We start from the raw sequence: 24,325 nt of genomic DNA on the forward strand, positions 1-24,325 counted from the left end.
GTATCTTCAGTGGTGATTCGTATTCTGCAATTATGTTAATTAAAGAAACTGAAGGAAAATTAACAAATGATGACAAATATTTATTTTGAGGAGGGGGGGGGGGCAATACTTCCCACAAGCGACAGTATTTGCCTAAAACCAACACAGGCCTGTCTCACACTCAACATCTCTGTACGGTGAGTAGCAATTTGTCATTTCCATAATATTGTCATTATTCAAAAAGTTAAAAGAATGGCGGCTCGTTTCGTACTATCGCGAAACAGGGAAGAGTGCCACAGAAATGATACGTGAATTGGGGTGGCAGTCATAAAACAAAGGCGTTTTTTCTTTACGGCAGGATCTTTATGAAATTTCGATCACCAACTTTCTAATCAGAGTGAGAAAATATTTTTTTGGTGTCCACCTACATAGGGAGGAATTATCATAATAGAATGAGAAATCAGAGCTTGCACAGAAAGATTTAAGTGCTCGTTTTACCCGCGTGCTTTTCGAGAATGGAACAGTGGAGAAATAGCTTGAATGTTGTTCAATAAACATACTGCCAGGCACCTAAGTGAATTGTAATCACACTTCGATGTAGATTCCGTCCTAGATTCTGCTTTGTACTTCATTTTTAGAAATACACTAGACTCTCGCCCAAAGTTAATTCAAAGTACTTCGCAGAAAGCCATTGCCACTGAGTTCAGTGTTGGACGAGCAACTATTTATGACATCACAAAAAGGAAGATTGTATTTGACAGTACTCAAGACAAATGGACAGTGAGTTGGGAAAAGGGAAGATTATGCGAAAGAGTGAGAATGAAGAACTGGACGTAGCTGTTTATAGATGGTTCATACAATAACGCAGTAAAGGAATTCCAGTCAGTGGCCCGATAATAACGGAAAAAGCAGCTGCATTTAACAAACAACTTGGCGGTAGTAACTTGTTTGCAGCGAGCGAAGGTTGGCTATGAAACTGGAAAAAAAACGACATGGTATTCAGCAGCTGACAGTCACCGAAGAAAGTCGCTCAGTTAACGATAATGATGCTGATGAGTTTGTAAGCAAGATATGGAAGATAGAGGAAGAAGATTTAACTGCTGATGCCTTGTTTAATGCTGATGAAACGGCACTCTTCTACAAGATGCTTCCTTCAAAAACATTAGCTGCTAAGAACGAGAAAGAAGCTCGTGGTTACAAGCAACAGAAACAGCCCGTAACATTAATGGCGTGTTGTAATGCAAATGTGAGTCAAATTACCGCTTATGGTGATTGGAAAATCCCAACATCCCCGCTGTTTTCAACACACTGACATAAATACTCTACCAGTACAGTATTGAGCTCAGAAGAAAGCGTGGATGGACAGACAAATATTCTCTCGGTGGTTCCATGAAACGTTTGTATCAGCAGTGAGAAAAGAGCTAAAGAATGAAAGGCTTCCACTGAAAGCTATTCTTATAACTGACAATGATCCCAGTCATCATTCAGACGTTTCTCTGAAGTCCGCAGGTATACAAGCACTCTTTCTCCCACCCAATGTGACAGCCCTAATTCAACTCTTAGACCAAGGAATTTTGGAATCAATTAAACGTCATTATCGACATTCACTTCTCGTCTCCCGGCAGAACGAAAGTGAAAACGACTCGAGACTATTTTGAAGGCGTGGAAAGCAATTAACATACGTGATGTTTTCCAAGCAGCCGAAGCATGGGCCAAAGTGGAGAGCGCTACCATAATGAAGAGCTGGAGAAAATTGTGTAGTCAGTGACAGCGATCAGCCATTGAATTCGGATTTATCAATTACTTTGTACACTGACATGTCCCACAACCCTCCAGCAGGAGGAGGACGAGAAATTGATGATGTTACTAAGTGGATGAATGAGGAAAACTGTGATACGGACCAAACTTTAACAGATGAAGAAATAATCAAAAGCGTGCAGGAAAGTAATGATGAAAGTGATTAAGAAGAGGACACAGGAGGAGAGAGCATGAAGATTTCTCACACCGCTGGTGCTGAAGCTGCCGATGTCTTCCTGGAGTACATTATGCAACAACCAGAGACATGAAATCACACTCTACTGCAGAGTGAAAATCTCATTCTGGAAACCAGATACATACAGTACCGATGTAATGCTTGTAAAGCGGTTGCGTGATGAAGCATGCCACTGTCGCGTATCATCATTGCGACAGTTAAAAAATTAGGGACATGTTTCATAGTGAGTGACACGACTATATAGTTATGTACAGTATACACTCAAGGACTAAGTTTCCTTTGAAAATTAATGTATTTTAGATTTAATAAAGTATATCCTCCATGTTTTAAAATTGTATCCTTCGGTTTAATGAAGTACAGTAGACCACACCCCGTGTGTTTTCAAAATAAATAAATAAACAAAATAAATGAATAAAATAAATTTGACACTCAATAATCCCCCACTTCCGCTAATTCGGCACCCATACGTGCCAGGAATGCCTGGATAAGCGAGAGTCTAGTGTATACTTTTTATTCACCTCTCCTTGTAAATAATATGTTATTTCTCTACAAAGAAGTTGGTGACTATCCATGGTCCTTGTACAGACGAATAGACTGAAAAGTTCGTAAGTAAAATCACTCAAACCTGGAGACTGAATGACATTATTCATATAACTGACGTAGCCGTGTAAGACTTAACAGACAGTTTTACATTAAGTGAAGCCACTAATTGGGTGCCAAAACAGTCATATACACTATATGATCAAAAGTATCCAGACATTCTCCAAAAACATGTTTTTCATATTAGTGCATTGTGCTGCCACCTACTGCCAGGTACACGATATCAGCGACCTCAGTAGTCAGATATCGCGAGAGAGCAGAATGGGGAGCTTCGCGAAACTCACGGACTTCGAAAGTGGTCAGGTGATTGGGGTTACTTGTGTCATAAGTCTGTACGCGAGATTTCCACACTCCTAAACATCCCTAGGTCCACGTTTCCACTTTTTCCGACGTGATAGTGACGTGGAAACATGAAGGGACACATACAGCACAAAAGCGTACAGGCCAACCTCCTCTGTTGACTGACAGAGATCGTCGACAGTTTAAGAGGGTAGTAATGTGCAATAGGCAGACCTCTATCCAGACCATCACACATGAATTCCAAACTGCATCAGGATACACTGCAAGTGCTATGACAGTTAGGCGGAAGGTGAGAAAACTTGGATTTCATGGTCGAGCGGCTGCTCATCAGCCACACATCACGCGGGTAAATGCCAAACGACGCCTCGCTTGGGGTAAGGAACGTAAAACTTGGACGATTGAACAGTGGAAAAACATTGAGTGGAGTGAAGAATCACGGTACACAATGTGGCGATTCGATGGCACGGTATGGGTATGGCGAATGCACGGTGAACGTCATCTGCCAGCGTGTGTAGTGCCAACAGTAAAATTCGGAAGCGTTGGTGTTATGATGTGGTCGTGTTTATCATGGAGGGGGGCTTGCACCCCTTAATGTTTTGCGTGGCACTATCACAGGGCAGGCCTTCATTGATGTTTTAAGCACCTTCTTGCTTCCCACTGTTGAAGAGAAATTCGGCGATGGCTACTGCACCTGTTCATAATGGACAGCCTGTGGCCGAGTGGTTACATCACAGTAACATCCCTGTAATGGACTGGCCTGCACAGAGCACTGTCCTGAATCCTATAGAACACCTCTGGGAAGTTTTGGAACGCCGACTTCGTGCCAGGCCTCACCGTCCGACACCGATATCTCTCCTCAGTGCAGTACTCCATGAAGAATAGGCTGCCATTCCCAAGAAACCTTCCAGCACCTGACTGAACGTGTGCCTGCGAGAGTGGAAGCAGTCACGAGGGCTAATGGTGGGCCAACACGATACTGAATTCCAGCATTACCGATGGAGGGCGCCACGAACTTTTGAGTTATTTCCAACCAGGTCTCCAGATAGTTTTGATCACATAGTATAGCTGATGTTGAAGCAAAGATTAATTTTATTCTTTTCTGTAATTCGACTGAAAAAGCCGACTGACCCAAAAGCAATTTTTGTACGGAGTGTCTCGTAATTAGAGCGAAAAATGACTCAAGTGGAAGTATACAATAACAGAAGCGAAGATGTTCTAGTACACATCGGTTCCCAAAAGAGCCATTTGAGAATGTATGGTTGCGAGCCGTCACTGACTTCAATACCTTTAGTATTAAATACACTGAGGTTACTAGCCATGGGATATCTCCGTGTCGGACATCCTTTTGCCCGTCGTAGTGCAGCAACTCAACGCGGCATGGATTCAGCAAGTCGTTAGAAGTCCCTGTAGAAATATTGAGCCATGCTGCCTCTACAGCCGACCATAATTGCGAAAATGTTGCCGGCACAGGACTTTGTGCACGAACTGACCTCTCGATCACGTCCCATAAATGTTCGATGGGATTCATGTCGGGCGATCTGGGTGGCCAAATCATTGTCTCGAATTGTCCAGAATGTCCTTCAAACCAGTCGCAGACAACTGTGGCCCAGTGACATGGCGCATTGTCCTCCATAAAAATTCTATTGTAGCTTGGAACATGAAGTCCATGAATGGCTGCGAATGGTATCCAAATAGTCGAACATGACCAGCGGACGCAGTCCACTCCGTGTAAACACAACCCACACCATTACGGAGCCATCACCAGCCTGTACAGTGCCTTGTTGACAGCTTGATTCCATGACTTCGTGGGGTCTGCGCCACACTCTAAACCTACCATCAACTCTTACAAACTGAAATCTGGACTCATCTGACCAGGACACAGTTTTGCAGTCGTCCAGGGTCAACCGATATTGTCACAAGCCGAGGTGAGGCGCTGCAGGCGATGTCGTGCTGTAAGCAAAGACACTCACGTCGGTCGTCTGCTGCCGTAGTCCATTTGCCCTCGGTCATGAAATAAAGGCCATCGGCCACTGCGTTGTCAGTGGTGAGAGGCAATGCCTGAAATTTCGTGTTCTCGGCACACTCTTGACGCCATAGATCATGGAATTCCCTAACGATTCCGAAATGGAATGTCCCATACATGTAGCTCCAATTACCATCCCACGTTCCTCGTCTGTTAAATCCCGTCGTGCAACCATAATCACATCGGAAATCTTTTCACATGATTTACTGAATTACTAATGGCAGTTCCGCCAATGCACTGCTCTTTTATACCTTACGCACGAGATACTGCCGACAATCTTAAGTGCATAACGCTATCCGACGACTTGTCACCTTAGTGTATTGTGCTGTTGTACTCTTCATGTAAATTTTTCAACTAAGTCTCCATCCAATGCGCTCAATTTTCACCTGAGGCCTACCTTAACAAGAAATACTCGTTCAGTACTACTACAGCAAGTTACACGTTACAAAGTACTGTACACGTACTGTTTGGAAGAGATTTTCCACTTGTCTTCAGATTTGGATGCAATACTAGACTCGTCTCTGCACCGACTAGCGATTTCTTTTAAACGCCCAGGGATCATCTCACAAATCTTGACAAAACTATACAATTCACTTCTCCAGTTCTTGAACCATATCAACTGCAGAGCAGTGCGCTTCGCTTTTGAGTTGACCCAAAACAGAAAAACCCAGAGTATAGAGGTTAAGTGACCACACAGACCGAGGTACAGGTTGTGCTCGATCTATTTATATTGGACCAAACTGGCGCGTTTCCATTTCAAATACATATGTACTTACTAGGACACTATTTCATACCGAAATCTGAAGCAGCTTTTAACCATAAATTCGCAGTTATCCCTCTAACGACTCGTTTCAAGGACATATTTTTGGACTGTTTCTGTTTCTATCATCGTAGAACTTTAAATGTCTAAGTTTCTGCTATTCATTGCGATCCATCTGCGATCCATCCTGCATGTATACTAACATTGTTTATCGTCATGTTCATATATAAATAATAAATCCTGTGTGGCTCAAAGATTCACGCAAATACGGTGCCAGAAAAAAAAATAGTACACCTGGAAAGACGTCGATTTTTATCCGATTGCGGCATATTTCACGTGCGGGGCTAGTAGACTACTGATGATAGTGTCATCGTCGTCCGTTAACAGCGTAGTGGCAAATTACCAGAGCGTCATCTGTGTCTTTCCTTCAGTAGGTAATGCTCACAGACAGCGGTGCCAACATGTGAAGCAAGCAGGCACCTATGACGTGGAAATGCACTCATGATTCCAGTAGTGAATTGAGCGAGTTTGAAAGGGGTCATATTGTGGCCTTCCCAATGGCGGGATGGTCCTTTCAGAGAATTGCCACCCAAGTTGGACGTGTTGCGTCAGTTGTGGAACAATGCTGCTGCCAGAGGTCACGAACATTCTCACACCGCCAGAGGTCACGAACATTCTCACACCCATAGCCGAGGTTTTGGACGTCGACGCAGAACTGACACCCTCCTGGATCGTCGTATTGTAAGAGCAGCAGTGGCAGATCGTACAGCTACCACAGTGCAGGTAGGAGGCGTAAACACGAAATGTTGCGGACCGGTTATTAGCAGAGGGACTACAGGCAAGCACACCTCTAGCTTGTCTTCCACACACACCAAAATATCGACAAGCACAGCTCGACTGTTGTCGTCATAGGATCACTGGGAAGATGGGAAGGCGCGCCGTGGTCCTCAGTAATGAAAGCAGATTATGCCTGCTCGCAAGTGAAGGTCGTTTGCACATACGACATACAGCTGGTGAATGTTGTCTTAGAATGCTTTCGTCCAAGGCACAGTGACCGCAACACATGCCTTATTGTCTGGCGGTACGATAAGCTACAACTCTTTCGCCTTTGGTATTTCTGGAGGGCACGAAAAACAACGCTCGGTATGTGGAGAATGTTGTTTGACTTAGACGCACGGAACATTTCATTTCGGAAATCGTTAGGGAATTCGATACTCCGAGATCCACAGTGTCAAAAGTGTGCCGAGAATACCAAATTTCAAGCATCATCTCTCACCAGGGACAACGCAGTGGCCGAAGGCCTTCACTAACGAATAGGAGCAGCAGTGTTTGCACAGAGTGCAGTGCAGTGCTAACAGACAAGCAGTTGTTGCTGTTGTTGTTGTTGTTTTCAGTCCTGAGACTGGTTTGATGCAGCTCTCCATGCTACTGTATCATGTGCAAGCTGCTTCATCTCCCAGTACCTACTGCAACCTACATCCTTCTGAATCTGCTTAGTGTATTCATCTCTTGGCCTCCCTCTACGATTTTTACCCTCCACGCTGCCCTCCAATGCTAAATTTGTGATCCCTTGATGCCTCAGGACATGTCCTACCAACCGATCCCTTTTTCTAGTCAAGTTGTGCCACGAACTTCTCCCCAATCCTATTCAATACCTCCTCATTAGTTATGTGATCTACCCATCCAATCTTCAGCATCATTCTGTAGCACCACATTTCGAAAGATTCTATTCTCTTCTTGTCCAAACTATTTATCGTCCATATGTCACTTCCATACATGGCTACACTCCATACAAATACTTTCAGAAACTACTTCCTGACAAATCTATACTCGATGTTAACAAATTTCTCTTCTTCAGAAACGCTTTCCTTGCCATTCCCAGTCTACATTTTATATCCGCTCTACTTCGACCATCATCAGTTATTTTGCTCCCCAAATAGCAAACTCCTTTACTACTTTAAGTGTCTCATTTCCTAATCTAATTCCCCCAGCATCACCCGACTTAATTCGACTACATTCCATTATCCTCGTTTTGCTTTTGTTGATGTTCATCTTGTATCCTTCTTTCAAGACACTGTCCATTCCGATCAACTGCTGTTCCAAGTCCTTTGCTGTCTCTGACAATTACAATGTCATTGGCGAACCTCAAAGTTTTTATTTCTTCTCCATGGATTTTAATATCTACTCCGAATTTTTCTTTTGTTTCCTTTACAGACAAGCAGTACGAACGTATCCGTTAGGACAGTGCGGCAAAATGTGGTGTTAATGTGCTATGGCAGCAGACGACCGACGAGTGTGCCTTTGCTAGCAAGCACGATATCGCCTGCAGCCCCTCACCTGGCCTCGTGACAGTGTTGGTTGGACCCTGGGCGACTGGAAAACTGTAGTCAGATGAGCCCCGATTTCAGTTGGTAAGAGCTGGCAACAGGGATCGAGTGTGGCGCAGACCCCACGAAGATATGGAATAATGTTGTGAACAAGGAACTGTGCGAGCTGGTGGTGACTCCATCATGGTGTGTGTTGCGTTCACACGGATCATTGACTGAAAATGGAATCGTTCGGCTACTTGGATACAATTTGCAGTAATTCATGGAGTTCATGTTCTTAAACAATGAAGGAATTTTTAGGGATGATGATGCGCCATGTTACCGGGCTACAATCATTCACGATTGGTTTAAAGAACATTCTGTATGATTCGAGCAAATGATTTGGCCATCCAGATAGCCTAGCCTGACTCCTATCCAACATTCGTGGGGCATAATCGAGAAGTCAGTTCGTTCACACAATCCTCCACCAGCCACACTTTCACAATTATGGTGGCTATTTAGGAAGCGGGGCTCAATATTCATCGAGTGGACTTGGAACAACTTGAGTCCATGCCACGTCAAGCTGCTGCACTATGCCAGGCAAATGGAGGTCCGGCACGACATTAAGAGGTATCCCATGACTTGTCACCTCAGTGTATGTAGAATATTAGTCGACCACAATATTATCGCACTTATGAGTAAGGACGCTTCGGTTGACTTGTGTGTTTACCTGCGTGCTTTAAGCTGATCAGAATGTGCTCTCCTGCTTTAACGGCCAGACAACGTGTCCTTGAAGCTATTTTGACTTCCACAGTGTATATGACCGTCTAGGTAACTGATGTGGTTCTTGTTTACAGTAATGTCACCACGTATTTCCAGTAACAGCCACGAGAGGTAAGAGCAGTAGCGAAATGGTTTACACTGATAATCCAGAACATTATGACCACCTACCTAGTAGCTGGTATGTCCATCTCCGGCATGGATAACAGCGGCGACACGTCATGGCATGGGAGCAGTGAGGCCCTGGTTTGTCGCTGAAGACGCAAGTCACGTAATTCACGTAAGTTCTGGGGGGGGGGGGGGGGGGCGATGAGCTCTGACACCATGTTCAATCTCATGCCAGTTGTGTTTGATTGGGTTCAGATATAGCGAGTTAGCAAGACAGCACATCAGTTATAACTCACCACTGTGTTCCTCGAGCAACTCCATCACACTCCTGGCCTTATGACATGGCGCATTATCTTCTTGAAAAATGCCACTGCCGTCAGGAAACATGATCGTCATGAAGGGGTGTACATGGCCTGCAACCAGCGTACAATACTCGTTTACTGTCACGGTGTCATGCACGAGTTCCACTGGACCCATAGATGCCCATATGAATGTTCCCCAAAGTCAGTTTGCTCCATCCCGTAGTACAGGTGTGAGGGAACTGTTTTGCTGGAAAACAACGGATTCATGCCCTCCCATCGGCATGATGAAGAAGGTATCAGGATCCATAAGACAATGCAACACTGCTACTGCCCCAGTGTCAATTGCCTATAGTCACGTTCCCATTTTAGTTTTAGTTGCCGATGGCATGCATGGTTTTAACATTGGCATATGCATGAAATAAGGGAGAAGAGGAGATTGTGGCACAACTTGACAAGAAGAAGGGATCGGTTGGTAGGGCATGTTCTGAGGCATCAAGGGATCACCAATTTGGTATTGGAGGGCAGCGTGGAGGGTAAAAATCGTAGAGGGAGACCAAGAGATGAATACACTAAGCATATTCAGAAGTATGTAGGTTGCAGTAAGTACTGGGAGATGAAGAAGCTTGCACAGGATAGAGTAGCATGGAGAGCTGCATCAAACCAGTCTCAGGACTGAAGACAACAACAACATGCATGGATTGCTGGCTGCGGAGACCCATTGTTACGAGTGTTTGTTGCACTCAGTGGCGGATTTACGCATAGGCCCACTAGGCACGGGCCTAGGGGCGGCACCTTACGGGGGCGGCATTTTTTGCTTTGTACTCATTTTAATCTTTAACATTTTAAAATAACTCATCTTACAAACGACAAAAATTTTTAATATTGTTAAACAACTTCCTAGTTTAAATAAGCCTTAAGAACGAAATTCGACAATACGAGCTTGGAAATACACATAATTTACTTGGTGACTGAATGGAAATTTAACATTGGGTTTCTGTCCGGTATTATCTTCACGATTGTTCAAAATATTTTGAAGTAAGCTGTCAGGAGGCAATCTACAATTCAATGTTTGAACGTTATTATTCCGAGAATGTTGTCGGTTTCTACTTAACCCTACCGTATTTTCCCCGTGAAAATAACGGGCCCCTGAAAAGCTGTGATAAACTAATCAGCAGTTTCTTAAATACTGTAACATGTGTGGGCCTCAGTATGTAAAAACCGACTCTACTTAAACTTCTAGTAGAAATTACGGGGAAGTATCAAGTCAGCCCTCCATTACTGCAATTAATGTGAAAGCTCCTTGGTCTTCAATATCTGAGCTTTGATTTAATGACACCCATTTAACAAAACATGTTGATACTGGGAATGTTTTACATTTTTAAACACATGTTTATACGAAAAGAAAATAAGCAGAATATCTAACAATGTGTGAAATACACTTCGCAACAGATTAAAATTTTATTTATTTACTTAGTTACTTTTTTGGCGAAAAAAGAAGAAAAAACCAACTTTCGTTTGTCTCATTTGTTGTGCTGCAGCCTGCACTATATCAAAGTTCCCACTCTGTGCAATCGAATAGTACGTGGCATTGCAAATTTTATGTTAAATTTCTTAACTAAGTTTTTTTTTCTTCGAGGAAAAGTAATTTTTGTTTTATGTTGGTACAAAAGGTGCATTTGCGTGTAGACATAACAGCAGTGTTCAGACAAATGACAACACACCACATCAACTGCCAACAAGACTACTTTAACTTTGTAGTCTGTCTTCTCTGCCCACAGAAACCGCTAAAATGTGGGAAGAATAAATGGGGTAAGAGCTGATCCAGCACACCTCACTGCAAGAAATTGCAAAAATTATTTGCTTCTTAAATTAAAAAGACAGTGTGAAGAATATTCAAAAAATGGTTCAAATGGCTCTGAGCACTATGCGACTCAACTTCTGAGGTCATCAGTCCCCGAGAACTTAGAACTAATTAAACCTAACTAACCTAAGGACAACACACACATCCATGCCCCAGGCAGGATTCGAACCTGCGACCGTAGCGGTCGCTCGGCTCCAGACTGTAGCGCCTAGAACCGCACGGCCACTCCGGCCGGCGTGAAGAATATTCAAACATATTTGCGTCCCAGCTAAAATTCCGGCGACGCGGGAAACAGAAGCCAAATAAAGGATTGCCCCGTTTTCTTTACGAGACGAATTCCAGCCGGCAGGTGTGCCTTTACTGTTCACTGACAGAGAAACAGGCGACAATGAGATTAAATTATTCTGCATTGTCGTTCTTTCATAGCACAGTTACGTCTGCGACTGAAGCATACCAGATTGTTGTTATCTAACAAAAAATATTGAGTAATAGAATATAAATTGAGGGGGAGCCACAAATCTGTAGTTTTACTTTTGTCATTACCAGAGAGACAATATAAGAGTTTCACAGTCGTAGCAGGTATTAACATTTAGTCCCTGTATTGGTAAGCTTCGATCGAATCCATAATTCATTATATTGCCCTTCACTTTTCGTAAATTAATGTTAGTTTAAGCGCAATAGTGCCGTATGCGAACGTCTCGCGCTGCTGACGGTTCTTGACAGTGACGTCACACGCAAGCGCCCAATCGCTGCCAAACACATTGGCCCAACCTTCTATGTAGCAACCTTGAGTTACGTCAAGTAATTCGAGTTGGTCAGTTCATCGCTCCGCGTTTAAAGGAAAAGTCTTTGTGCTCGTGTGCCGTCTTTAACGTAAAAAGCTTTGTGCTCACGTGTGGTGTAGAACGATTGGAACTGGATACTTACTTTTACAATTTTTTTTTTTTGACTGTTGGTTGACAATTTTGTGACTTAACATGAATAACAATGAAAAAAGCAAACGTGCTAAATTAAGTGGGATGGCATTTCGGAAATTATCGATGGAAAGGCGAGAACGCGCAGCCAATGTCCTAAAAACGCTTTGCAGAGTCGATAAATTTTTCCCAGAGGATGTTGCTGGTTCGGCCTCGAGTTCAAATAGTACGGATGATATTTCCGGCACTGCAGCTGTTGTAAAAGAAGTAAATACAGACGAAACGAAAGTTAAAAAATGAAGAAAAGCCGATTGTTCCTAATTTCGAGTTTCACGAAAAACTAAGTGTCGAGTCAGACATTACAAAAAGAAATAACCTCGTTAGTGATGATTCTGCACAATGGTGTGTCAATGAATCAATAATTGACATTCTCTTACAACGTGGCATTAATCAAAATTGTAACGGTGATTTTTATAATTAAAGAAGATCAATAGGTGATAAAACCAGATATTTGAACAAAAATGTATTTTACCGTAAACTTATAAATGGTGGTGAATCAACTTTGAGTGATTTTCTATTATACTCTTGTGGCACCGGTGCTGTTTTTTGTGCACCACGTAAATTGTTCGGAGGTAAGGCCGTGATTGCTACTAATGGTATTACAAATTGGGAAAATATTTCTAATATTAATCTCATCATGAGACTTCACTTTAACACAAAAATTCTGAGTGACCACTCATAACAAGAAAAAAGTCACTTTGAACAATAGATAACAATTTCGAGTCATATGTTGAGACATTTTCTGTCTCTGGCGCAGTATGTTGAAAATGGTGTTTGCAGTAGTGAAGAAGCTAACAAGTCGTGGACTTCCCTACGTGGATACATTGAAAGATTCCATTCATTATGTAATCGTGAATTTATGATGTCTCTTCAACTTATAGCCGGGACTGATCCTTTTCTCACAGAGTACATTGAACGATATGGAAATCGAGGGCAGGGACATAGAAGTTATCTTTCTTCAACCATCTGTGATGAAATAATAGAGCTTCTTTCTGAATGAATAGAAAGAATTATCGTAAGTGAAACAAAACAGGCCAAACATTTCTCTATTATAGTAGATTCTACTATGGACATTTCACTTACTGATCAGTTATCTTTCATGTTAAGATATGTGAACGAGAATGGTGAACCTGTTGAACGTTTCCTTCTGTTTTTACCAAACCTGGAGCCGAAGTCCGAAAACTTAGATGAGGCCGTACTAAAAGTTCTGTCTACAAATTCTATTGATATTACTGACTGTAGATGCCGGTTATATGACAACGGAAACCAATGTCAGGAAACTACACTGGTTTGCAGGCACGCATTAAAGAATGAAATCCGAAAGTGCATATGTGCCTTGTGCAGCACATTCTTTGAATGTAGTCGGCACTAGTACTGCAAGCTGTTGTCAGGAAGCAAGTTCATTTATCAGTGTAGTGCAAAACCTTCATAATTTTTTCTCTGCGTCTACAAAGCGCTGGGGTAAACTTCTTTCTTTCACGAAACCGGGAAGCAAAACGGTAAAAAGTCTACCAAAATCACGTTGGTCAGCATGAGAGGAAGCGTGTGTAAGTCTATATGAAAACTGGGAGGGCGTTATCAATGCTCTCACACATACTGCCAACAATACGTTTGAAAAACCACTTGAGCGAAATGAAGCTTCAGCTTTATTGAATTAACTCACCAGACTAGAAACAGTATTCATGATGACAGTTTGGAAGGACATACTCCAGAGACTTAATAGTGTAAATCTGAAATGGCAATGTGTAAATATTGATACCAAAATAGTGCATGAATCACTTGCAGGACTTATTGCAACTATTCGTGGCATGTTCGACTATTATGAAAATAAATCCATGTAGATTGTGACTGATAAAGACTGTGAATGCACCTATAAAAGATCACCAAAACGCAAACTTCATGATGAAGAAGAAGCGGACTATTAAGTTTTTCTGACTGGAAGGGAAAAATTTAAGAGTCTAATCATTTCTCCCAGTACTCGACAACTTGTACGCCAAATTAGTGAGGAGGAAGGAAAACTATAGAACACTGTTGGACTCCTTCACAGTTTTCAGTAACCTTAAGAACAGTTTGTTCACCTGACTATATTGCTGAACGTGCAGCAAAGCTCCAAACGTCATGTGACACAGATTTAGAGCCTGCCTTCCCTAGTGAATGTGTACATTTCAAGGAACTTTTGAAATCTTCCGAGATTAGTGATATACCAGTCGAAATCAACTGAAAGCAAGGGGAAACTACAGCCGTAATTTTTCCCGAAGGCATGCAGCTTTACTGTATGACTAAATAATGATGGCGTCATCTTGGGTAAAATATTCCGGAGGTAAAATAGTCCCCCATTCGGATCTCCGCGCGGGGACTACTCAAGAGGATGTCGTTATCAGGAGAAAGAAAACTGGCGTTCTACGGATCGGAGCGTGGAATGTCAGATCCCTTAATCGGGCAGGTAGGTTACAAAATTTAAAAGGGGAAATGGATAGGTTAAAGTTAGATATAGTGGGAATTAGTGAAGTTCGGTGGCAGGAGGAACAAGACTTCTGGTCAGGTGACTACAGGGTTATAAACACAAAATCAAATAGGGGTGATGCAGGAGTAGGTTTAATAATGAATAAAAAAATAGGAGTATGGGTAAGCTACTACAAACAGCGTAGTGAACACATTATTGTGGCCAAGATAGACACGAAGCCCACGCCTACTACAGTAGTACAAGTTTATAAGCCAACTAGATCTGCAGATGATGAAGAAATTGATGAAATGTATGATGAGATAAAAGAAATTATTCAGATAGTGAAGGGAGATGAAAATTTAATAGTCATGGGTGACTAGAATTCGGTAGTAGGAAAAGTGAGAGAAGGAAACGTAGTATGTGAATATGGATTGGGGCTAAGAAATGAAAGAGGAAACCATCTGGTAGAATTTTGCACACAGCATAACTTAATCATAGCTAACACTTGGTTCGAGAATCATGAAAGAAGGTTGTATACATGGAAGAACCCTGGAGATACTAGAAGGTTTCAGATAGATTATATAATGGTAAGACAGAGATTTAGGATCCAGATATTAAATTGTTGACTCTGACCACAATCTATTGGTTATGAACTGTAGATTAAAACTGAAGAAACTGCAAAAAGGTGGGAATTTAAGGAGATGGGATCTGGATATACTGAAAGAACCAGAGGTTGTACAGGGTTTCAGGGAGAGCATAAGGGAACAATTTACAGGAATGGGGGAAAGAAATACAGTAGAAGAAGAATGGGTAGCTTTGAGGGATGAAATAGTGAAGGCAGCAGAGGACCAAATAGGTAAAAAGACGAGAGCTAGTAGAAACCCTTGGGTAACAGAAGAAATATTGAATTTAATAGATGAAAGGAGAAAATATAAAAATGCAGTAAATGAAGCAGGCAAAAAGGAATACAAACGTCTCAAAAATGAGATCGACAGGAAATGCAAAATGGCTAAGCAGGGATGGCTAGAGGACAAATGTAAGGATGTAGAGGCTTATCTCACTAGGGGTAAGATAGATACTGCCTACAGGAAAATTACAGAGACCTTTGGAGAAAGGATAACCACTTGCATGAATATCAAGAGCTTTGATGGAACCCAAGTTCTAAGTAAAGAAGGGAAAGCAGAAAGGTGGAAGGAGTATATAGAGGGTCTATACAAGGGCGATGTACTTGAGGACAATATTATGGAAATGGACGAGGATGTAGATGAAGATTAATTGGGAGATATGATACTGCGTGAAGAGTTTGACAGAGCACTGAAAGACCTGAGTCGAAACAAGGCCCTGGGAGTAGACAACATTCCATTAGAATTACTGACAGTCTTGGGAGAGCCAGTCCTGACAAAACTCTACCATCTGGTGAGCAAGATGGATGAGACAGGCGAAATACCCTCAGACTTCAAGAAAAATATAATAATTCCAATCCCAAAGAAAGCAGGTGTTGACAGATGTGAAAATTACCGAACCATCAGTTTAATAAGTCACAGCTGCAAAATACTAACACGAATTCTTTACAGACGAATGGAAAAACTGATAGAAGCCGACCTCGGGGAAGATCAGTTTGGATTCCGTAGAAATGTTGGAACACGTGAGGCAATACTGACCTTACGACTTATCTTAGAAGAAAGATTAAGGAAAGGCAAACCTACGTTTCTAGCATTTGTAGACTTAGAGAAAGCTTTTGACAATGTTGCCTGGAATACTCTCTTTCAAATTCTGAAGGTGGCAGGGGTAAAATACAGGGAGCGAAAGGCTACTTACAATTTGTACAGAAAGCAAGTGGCAGTTATAAGGGTCCAGGGGTATGAATGGGAAACAGTGGTTGGGAAGGGAGCGAGACAGGGTTGTAGCCTCTCCCCTATGTTATTCAATCTGTATATTGAGCAAGCAGTAAAGGAAACAAAAGAAAAGTTCGGAGTAGGTATTAAAATCCATGGAGAAGAAATAAAAACTTTGAGGTTCGCCGATGACATTGTATTACTATCAGAGACAGCGAAGGACTTGGAAGAGCAGTTGAACGGAATGGACAGTGTCTTGAAAGGAGGGTATAAATGAACATCAACAAAAGCAAAACTAGGATAATGAAATGTAGTCGAATTAAGTCGGGTGATGCTGAGGGAATTAGATTAGGAAATGTGTTGTGACTTGGCAAGACAGCCAAGCCACTATGAGGTGAAGCCGAAAGGCACGCGTTAAAGCTCACGCAGGCTGGCGTGAGGTCTGGAAAATGACAAGGTCTTTATAGTAGCAAAAATAGTACGTAGCTTCTGGAATACTTAACTTTAATCCATAATTGGTGAACATCTGTCTGACGGTACATGCATCACAAGATGAATAGCAAATGATAATGGCGCCTTGCTAGGTCGTAGCAAAGGACGTAGCTGAAGGCTATGCTAACTATCGTCTCGGCAAATGAGTCGGATGTACAACTGGGGCGAGTGCTAGGAAGTCTCTCTAGACCTGCCGTGTGGCGGCGCTCGGTCTGCAATCACTGATAGTGGCGACACGCGGGTCCGACGTATACTACCGGACCGCGGCCGATTTAAAGGCTACCACCTAGCAAGTGTGGTGTCTGGCGGTGACACCACAAAATAAGTCACTTAAAGTAGTAAAGGAGTTTTGCTATTTGGGGAGCAAAATAACTGATGATGGTCGAAGTAGAGAGGATATAAAATGTAGACTGGCAATGGCAAGGAAAGCGTTTCTGAAGAAGAGAAATTTGTTAACATCGAGTATAGATTTAAGTGTCGGGAAGTCGTTTCTGAAAGTATTTGTATCGAGTGTAGCCATGTATGGAAGTGAAACGTGGACGATAAATAGTTTAGATAAGAAGAGAATAGAAGCTTTTGAAATGTGGTGCTACAGAAGAATGCTGAAGGTTAGATGGGTAGATCACGTAACTAATGAGGAGGTATTGAATAGAATTGGGGAGAAGAGGAGCTTGTGGCACAACTTGACTGGAAGAAGGGATCGGTTGGTAGGACGTGTTCTGAGACATCGAGGGATCACCAATTTAGTATTGGAGGGCAGCGTGGAGGGTAAAAATCGAAGAGGGAGACCAAGAGATGAATACACTAAACAGATTCAGAAGGATGTAGGTTGCAGTAGGTATTGGGAGATTAAGAAGCTTGCACAGGATAGAGTAGCATGGAGAGCTGCATCAAACCAGTCTCAGGACTGAAGACCACAACAACAACAACAACAACAACACAGTTGAAATAGTAAATTTTTCCGAAAAGAGGTTACAGTCCGTGTTTCCGAATTTTGACGTCGCCCTTAGAACATTTCTATGTATGGCACTTAAAATTGTTCAGCAGTACGCTCGTTTTCGCCTCTTAAGAGTCGTACCTACGTTCTACGTTGTCTGAGGAGAGATTGAATGCCTTGTCCATTCTTCACATCGAAGCCGACCTCCTAATTGACAACCGTCTGAACCATGAAGATATGATCAACGACTTTTCAGCCGAAAACGCCAGACGCAAACTTTGCTGTTTATTTATTCATTGAAAAAATTAAGACTATGTGATTTTTATTATAACTTGGAGTACATTCTTTGGATTTACAAACTTCGTATTACCGGTTTATTTTAAAATTGCCGATGGCATAACATGGAACTAAACTTCGTTTACGTGCACACGTGACCGAAGGCGCCCGACAATTCTAAACAATGCCGGAATGACTCGGGCCGCTCGGCGCTGTACAGTCAAGTCATACTGATCCTGTAGTATATTACAACTCATGCGTATTCTTTGCGTCTGCTGAAATGTACAGTTTCGCGGAAATATACGTTATCGGAGAGTGCACTCAGATGAAAAAGTATTAATAAATAACGTAGTTCAGTTCTGTCGTTAATTACGTAAAAGTTTTGCTAATACCGTTAGATAGAGCATGGTGAGAGTAGTAGCTGCAGTACAAAACTGGTCAGGCCTTACATGGATAAAGGTATTGTGTACACTTATTATGCAGCATCTAGCTACACAGACCCTAATGCTTTACACGTTAACTATTAGAGTATAAAACAAATTTGATTTTTCCACACTAGTCTGTAAAATTATGTAATAGCAAGTCCAGTTCTGTGTTTGTTCGTCTGTATTTAGTTATTAGTTCGTGCATCGAAATCTCTATTTCATTTTCATTTCTTACACTTTCCTGTAGACACGCGTATTAATACCGAACGTGTTTTTTTTATCTGCTACACATTCAAGTTATTAGATCGTAAAGCGACAGTTTAATTTTAATTTTGAACGCATCTCTGTAAAAGTACATATTACTTTCTAATGTATGGCACATTCGCTTCAATTTTTAGATCGTATAATATTTTTTTTGTTTTCATTATCAACGGTTTTGTGTAAAAGAACATATTAAAAGTGAACGTATAAAAATCCGTTGTCTCCTACACGCTCTGCTGAGTTCGTAGGTCATAAAAGAAAAGTTACTTTCCTTGTGTTCGTTTATGTTGTCTTTCGACAGAAGAATGTGTTAACACAATGGAGTTTTAAGTTTGTTTCATCTGCTGCCGTACAAGTACAGTTCAGGAACCATATTGCATTTTGATTGACCGCGACTATAGTCTGGGAGACGAGTCTTTGGTATTGACAGCTCGGTAGCGTCTTTCCGTTGCCTAGCGACCGCAGGCAGGCAGCCAATGACGGCCTGACTTTGAGCGGGTAGCAAGGGCCACGTTGCCGCTCTGAAACCCGGTCGCGCGCGCTTATGAAACTTACCAGTGTCTCGCGTGCAGGCGGTGCGGTCGTTCGTCGTTTGTCTGAAGTTGAATTCGCAGTTTATTTCGTTTTTGTTGTTTTTAGTGTTTCTTTGTTTATGTTTCGTTGTAAACAATGTCTAGTGCGGCGGGTAGTACCAGCCCAACACAAGAAGTGAAACGGAGGAAGAAAAGTGTGCTACACACCCAGGCCCGTGAATTCGTGTGCTCTGTGAGGGATTACTTTGAGAAAGAAAAGGACAAAGGTGAGCCCTTAATTCCTGTTGTTCAGGTTGTGAAAATAACTGCAGCAGCATTGAAAATAAGTAAGAACACTGTTGTAAAGATAGGGAAAGAACAGTATAGTGTAGATTGTGACGAGAGTGGCACAACAAAGCTGCACACACCAGGAAAGAAGCGACCGAGAAATAAGCCGGTGACAGCTTTGGACGATTTTCAGAAAGATGCTATTCGTCGTCATATATACAGCTATTATAAGAGAAGGGAACATCCCACTCTATCTAAATTACTGGTGTCGCTTCAGAAAGACGATCTTTTTAAAGGGAGCAAATTTTCGTTGCGTACAGTGTTGAAAGACATAGGCTTCAGCTATTCACTGTTTAACGGACGCAAAATATTAATGGAAAGGACAGATGTAGTTGCATGGCGGTGCAGATTTCTGCGCAGGATCATGGGTGTGGAATTCGAAAGTATAGTGTGGTTAGATGAAACTTGGGATGCCAGCCATTCTTTACGTAGAGGCTGGAATGATGGAACGCCCCAGGGGACAATGGCAGTGCTTGTTGGCAAAGGAGGGCGTATTATTGTCTTACATGCAGGAACATCGAAAGGTTTTGTGCCAAACTGCTTGAAAATGTTTCGGTCAAAAAAGACGGGAGATTACCATGAAGAAATGAACAGTGTAGTATTTCAAGAATGGTTCGAGACATCGCTTATGACGAATCTGACAAGTCCATCAGTGATTGTTATGGACAATGCGCCGTATCATTCCGTTGTTCACGATAAGGCACCAACCTTGGCAACAAACAAAGACGATATCATTCAGTGGTTGAAACGGCGAAAAGTAGATTTCAGAGAAGATTTAAGGAAGGCGGAACTGCTCGAAATTGTGGCACAAAAGAAACCCCAATTTCCAACATATGTAATTGACGAGATTGCTAAAAGGCACGGGCATGAAATCGTTCGGCTTCCTCCATACCACTGTCACTTCAATGCAATTGAAGGAGTGTGGGCGCAGATAAAAAATTACATTGCTGCAAACAACAAAAAATTCACGAACTCTGAAGTGGAAACTTTCCTTCCAGCAGCTATCAATAAAGTGACAAGCGAGACGTGGGCTAAAATTGTAAACAGCACTGCAAGTGCCATCAAGGAGGCGGCCAAAACTGAAGGGGTTGTGGAAGAATGCATCGAAAATTTAATTATACATCTGGGAGAGAGCAGTGATAGTTCGAGTAGTGCTGAGGAAGACAATGTCAAATCAGATTCTGACAGTGATGTGAGTGGTGTTTTTCCATTACAGTAACTACAACGTATTCAGGAATGTAAGGAGGGAGTTTGCTATCGATCTACAACCAGATCATCATATTGTGAGTACTTTCTTCAGATTATAACTCTTAATACACTGACCAATTATTCTGTAGCTTGTAGTAGAACAAATTAATAATGCTAGTACTTAACAATGGAAACCAAAACTGCTGATGTTCAACAACTTGCGAAAATAGTTTTCATTTCAGTTGTGAAGTTTAACAAATAACTATTATGTTTCAGCATCTTAGATACTTGTACTAAATAGCTCTTATCAGTTTTCGAGTTAATATATTTCAAGCATCAACTTTAAATAAATTCACGCTTACCAATACGACTTGTATTTTGTCTCTCTTTTATTTCTGCTGCTAGAGAATGCGTGTAGCAGACAGGGTGCCGCGTGCTGTGAGCCACGTTCGGCAACAGCGCCGTCTGCCCGCCGGAACTGTCAGTAGCAATCACTCGTCTCACGGACTATAGACCACTGATGCGTCCTTCAGAGCAACGTATGGCAGAGTATGGTAACAGTTCACAGCGCTCCCACCCAAAACGGCAATTGTGAAGTTATCGGCTAATAGTTATTATTTAAAACATGTTTTGTGGGGTAGGCGGGGGGAGGGGGGGGGGATGGGGCGCAAATAATATGGTGTGCCTAGGGGCGAAAAATTTTTAAATCCGCCACCGGTTGCACTGCGTGTTCACACACACTTCTACTCTGCCCAGCACTGAAGTCCGATGTCAGTTCCGCCACAGTTTGCCGCCTGTGCTGGTTTACCAGTCTGCCCAGCCTACGACGTCAGACATCTGTCACGCTGTGTGGCTGCCCAACCCCGTGATGTCTGGGCGTGGTTTCGCCACATGTTGAAGACCCGACAAGTCGCGCAGTTTTCAAAATGCTCGTGCCAAGCCTGTGGACCATCTCCATCTAACCTCAGTCAAATTCAGATAGACCACGCGCCTTGCCCATTCTACTCACGGACTGCACATGCATTGACACTATATGCATCGTGCGCGCGCGCACGAGAGAGAGAGAGAGAGAGAGAGAGAGAGAGAGAGAGAGAGGCAGCATGAATACTTGATACATAACACCTTGTGCTGGGGTTGCGACTAAATGACATACTTTATCTGTGATTCGCATTACTCGGCGCCATACATACCAAGGAGCCAATGAAGTAGGAAGAGTGTTTGTACTCACGTATTTTGTATTTCTGCAACCAGCCTAAACAGGTCAATGAAACACTAACATGTCTGAACAGGAAGATGTTGCAGACGTAATGTGCATAAAAATTTGTATTCAGTTCTAATCGCTTAAAGTTTCCACTACTCATGGCGCGTTAAATCGTGGAGGTCCCGCAAAACGAACGAGTGACTCCACAGTTTTGCTTGTCACATCCTATCGAAAGACAGGGTACGCTCAAAAATATGGAAACACCAAAAACCCAACACTTTACCACCCCGAATATGATGTAGGAAAAAAGTTGGCGTTCTGAGTAGCTTCCATTCGTCTTGGAATGCATAAATACAAATATTACCTCGTCTTCAAGAGAATCTACTAACATTCTTCCTGCAAAACAGTGGTAAGGTCAGGTTGGAATGTTGATAGCGATCAGGCACCCTTCTCTTCGAAGCTGATCACAAAGAATCAGTAATGTTTGAGATGTTGTGGCTTTGGTGCTCGAGGAGATGCTACAATTCACTCTCTTCCCCATAAAACCAGTCCTGGACGATGTGAGCTGCGTAAACAGAGCCCTACAGTCTTCGAAAATAGCATCGCACAATGGGATGCACCTGATCAGCCAAAATGGTCACAAATCCTTGGCAGTAATGTGACCTTACAGAGAAAACATGGTGCTCATGGCATACCACTATAGAGCTGCCCAAAATAATCACCCAACCTCTACCATGTCTAGCTCTTGGGGCATAAGCTCTGCCAGAACTTGGTAAGTGTGCACCAAGACTCATCCGACCAAGTGACTGTCTACCATTTCCCCACAGTCCAGGTTTTATGACTGTGGCACAACGTTTTCCTGTTATGGGCATTTACATCACAGGAGATGTTTTGGAATTCCAGGTCGCCCTGCAATCCGCTGCTTATGAAGCTCCCTTCGTATTGCTATGGTGCTAAGGGGGTTCTGGAGTGCAACATTCAGTACTTTCGTCACTTTTGCAACTGTCGTCGTCGCCATCTTACTTTTCATCACAATCCTCTTCAACGACCGTCCGTTATGATCACTCAACACCAACTTTCGTCCACATTGTGACAGTGGATGATATTTTTCCGCTTTCCTTGTATGTGGTATAAATCTTCAATACAGTGCCTTTTGAAACATTTTAAACACTTTGCCAAACTTGACCAAGGAAGAACCCACCATACGAACACCAATTTGCCCATGTTCGAATGCAATGAGTTCCGACATAATGCACTTATAAAACATAACGTTGTTCTGACCATGACTGACACTTGCAACGTATTGAGGACATTGCATATGTGCCGTTTGTTGTCAAATACAACAGCGTAACCTACACGTTTGGTTCTCTTCTACATTTATGTTCAAGCACTCATTTCACGCGGTGTTTCGAAATTTTTGTCTACCCCGTCCATGTTCAGCAGCTATTGGAGAGAACAAACTCAAGCACAAGACTTCCTGTAGTTAGTGACAGTGTGTCTACCTATTTGAAATGACATATCTACTCATTTACAGTGCTCATCCAGAGTTACACCCACATACTTCAACCTCAAGAAGAATGGAGAGAATGTTTTCATGGAATTGAGGACTAAGAAACTTCTGATGTTATAATAAATTGGGAATTCTCCGCATTTCGTTTTAGACACACATTCTATACCCATAAAAAGAATAAAGTCTTCATTCATCTGGACGATGGTAGTGTTCATATCTTTAGTTGGGCACTTATGCAATGGTTGACATCACTGGAATTATACTTGCAGGACGGAACCGACGAGATGTTACTTATATCCAAAAGCAACAGCAGGCCTTGGACGTACCTTTTTGTCACGTATAACTTTCGCAGTGGCTTAGTTCAGTACTTACTGCAACTGCTTCTGTTATCAAGTATCAGATATCTTAACCGCGAACAAGCATTTGGAAAAAAATTAGTAACTAACAATAAAACCACATTTAACGGCCCACAGTTCACCTAGCAGAGTCTACACTACACTTTACCTGATAATCACTGTAGCTCATCCAGAGTGTTCCAGCATCGAAAAACAACATCCTGTTGACAGTTGCCCTTCGCTTAGGATCCCGTGGGTATAATGAATCATCCTTGGCATAATTGTCCACGAGATATCCTATAATCGCTCGACTGAAAATAGAGTGATAAAACTTTATTACACGCAATTTTTAGCATAATTAACAGGTATTCAAAATGAAATTAAAATATTTACAGAGGAGATTTTTTACACCATGCATGCCGCTATTGCAATTAAATATTGTAGATTGCAAGTGTGACATCAAAATTTAATATAGTAAAATTTCGTTGAGCTCAGACTTCATTAATTCATTATTGCACATGGTATATTCACTCGCTACAGATAGAAAAATCGCCAGTTAGGTTCGCTATGTAGATG

General features: G+C 42.2%; 1 protein-coding gene across 2 annotated transcripts in view; it reads right to left on the minus strand.

Annotated features, from left to right (window-relative positions):
* Positions 1–24,325, minus strand: part of LOC126234710 (glutathione S-transferase 1-1-like) — a 95,807-nt gene that overhangs the window by 26,429 nt on the left and 45,053 nt on the right. For both annotated transcript variants that reach the window (XM_049943457.1, XM_049943456.1), the window contains exon 4: positions 23,919–24,060. In XM_049943457.1, coding sequence (XP_049799414.1) covers positions 23,919–24,060 — 142 coding nt within the window. The remainder of the gene's footprint in view (positions 1–23,918; positions 24,061–24,325) is intronic.

The sequence above is a fragment of the Schistocerca nitens genome, chromosome 2 (assembly GCF_023898315.1).
Source record: "Schistocerca nitens isolate TAMUIC-IGC-003100 chromosome 2, iqSchNite1.1, whole genome shotgun sequence".
Classification (NCBI taxonomy): Eukaryota; Metazoa; Arthropoda; class Insecta; order Orthoptera; family Acrididae; genus Schistocerca; species Schistocerca nitens.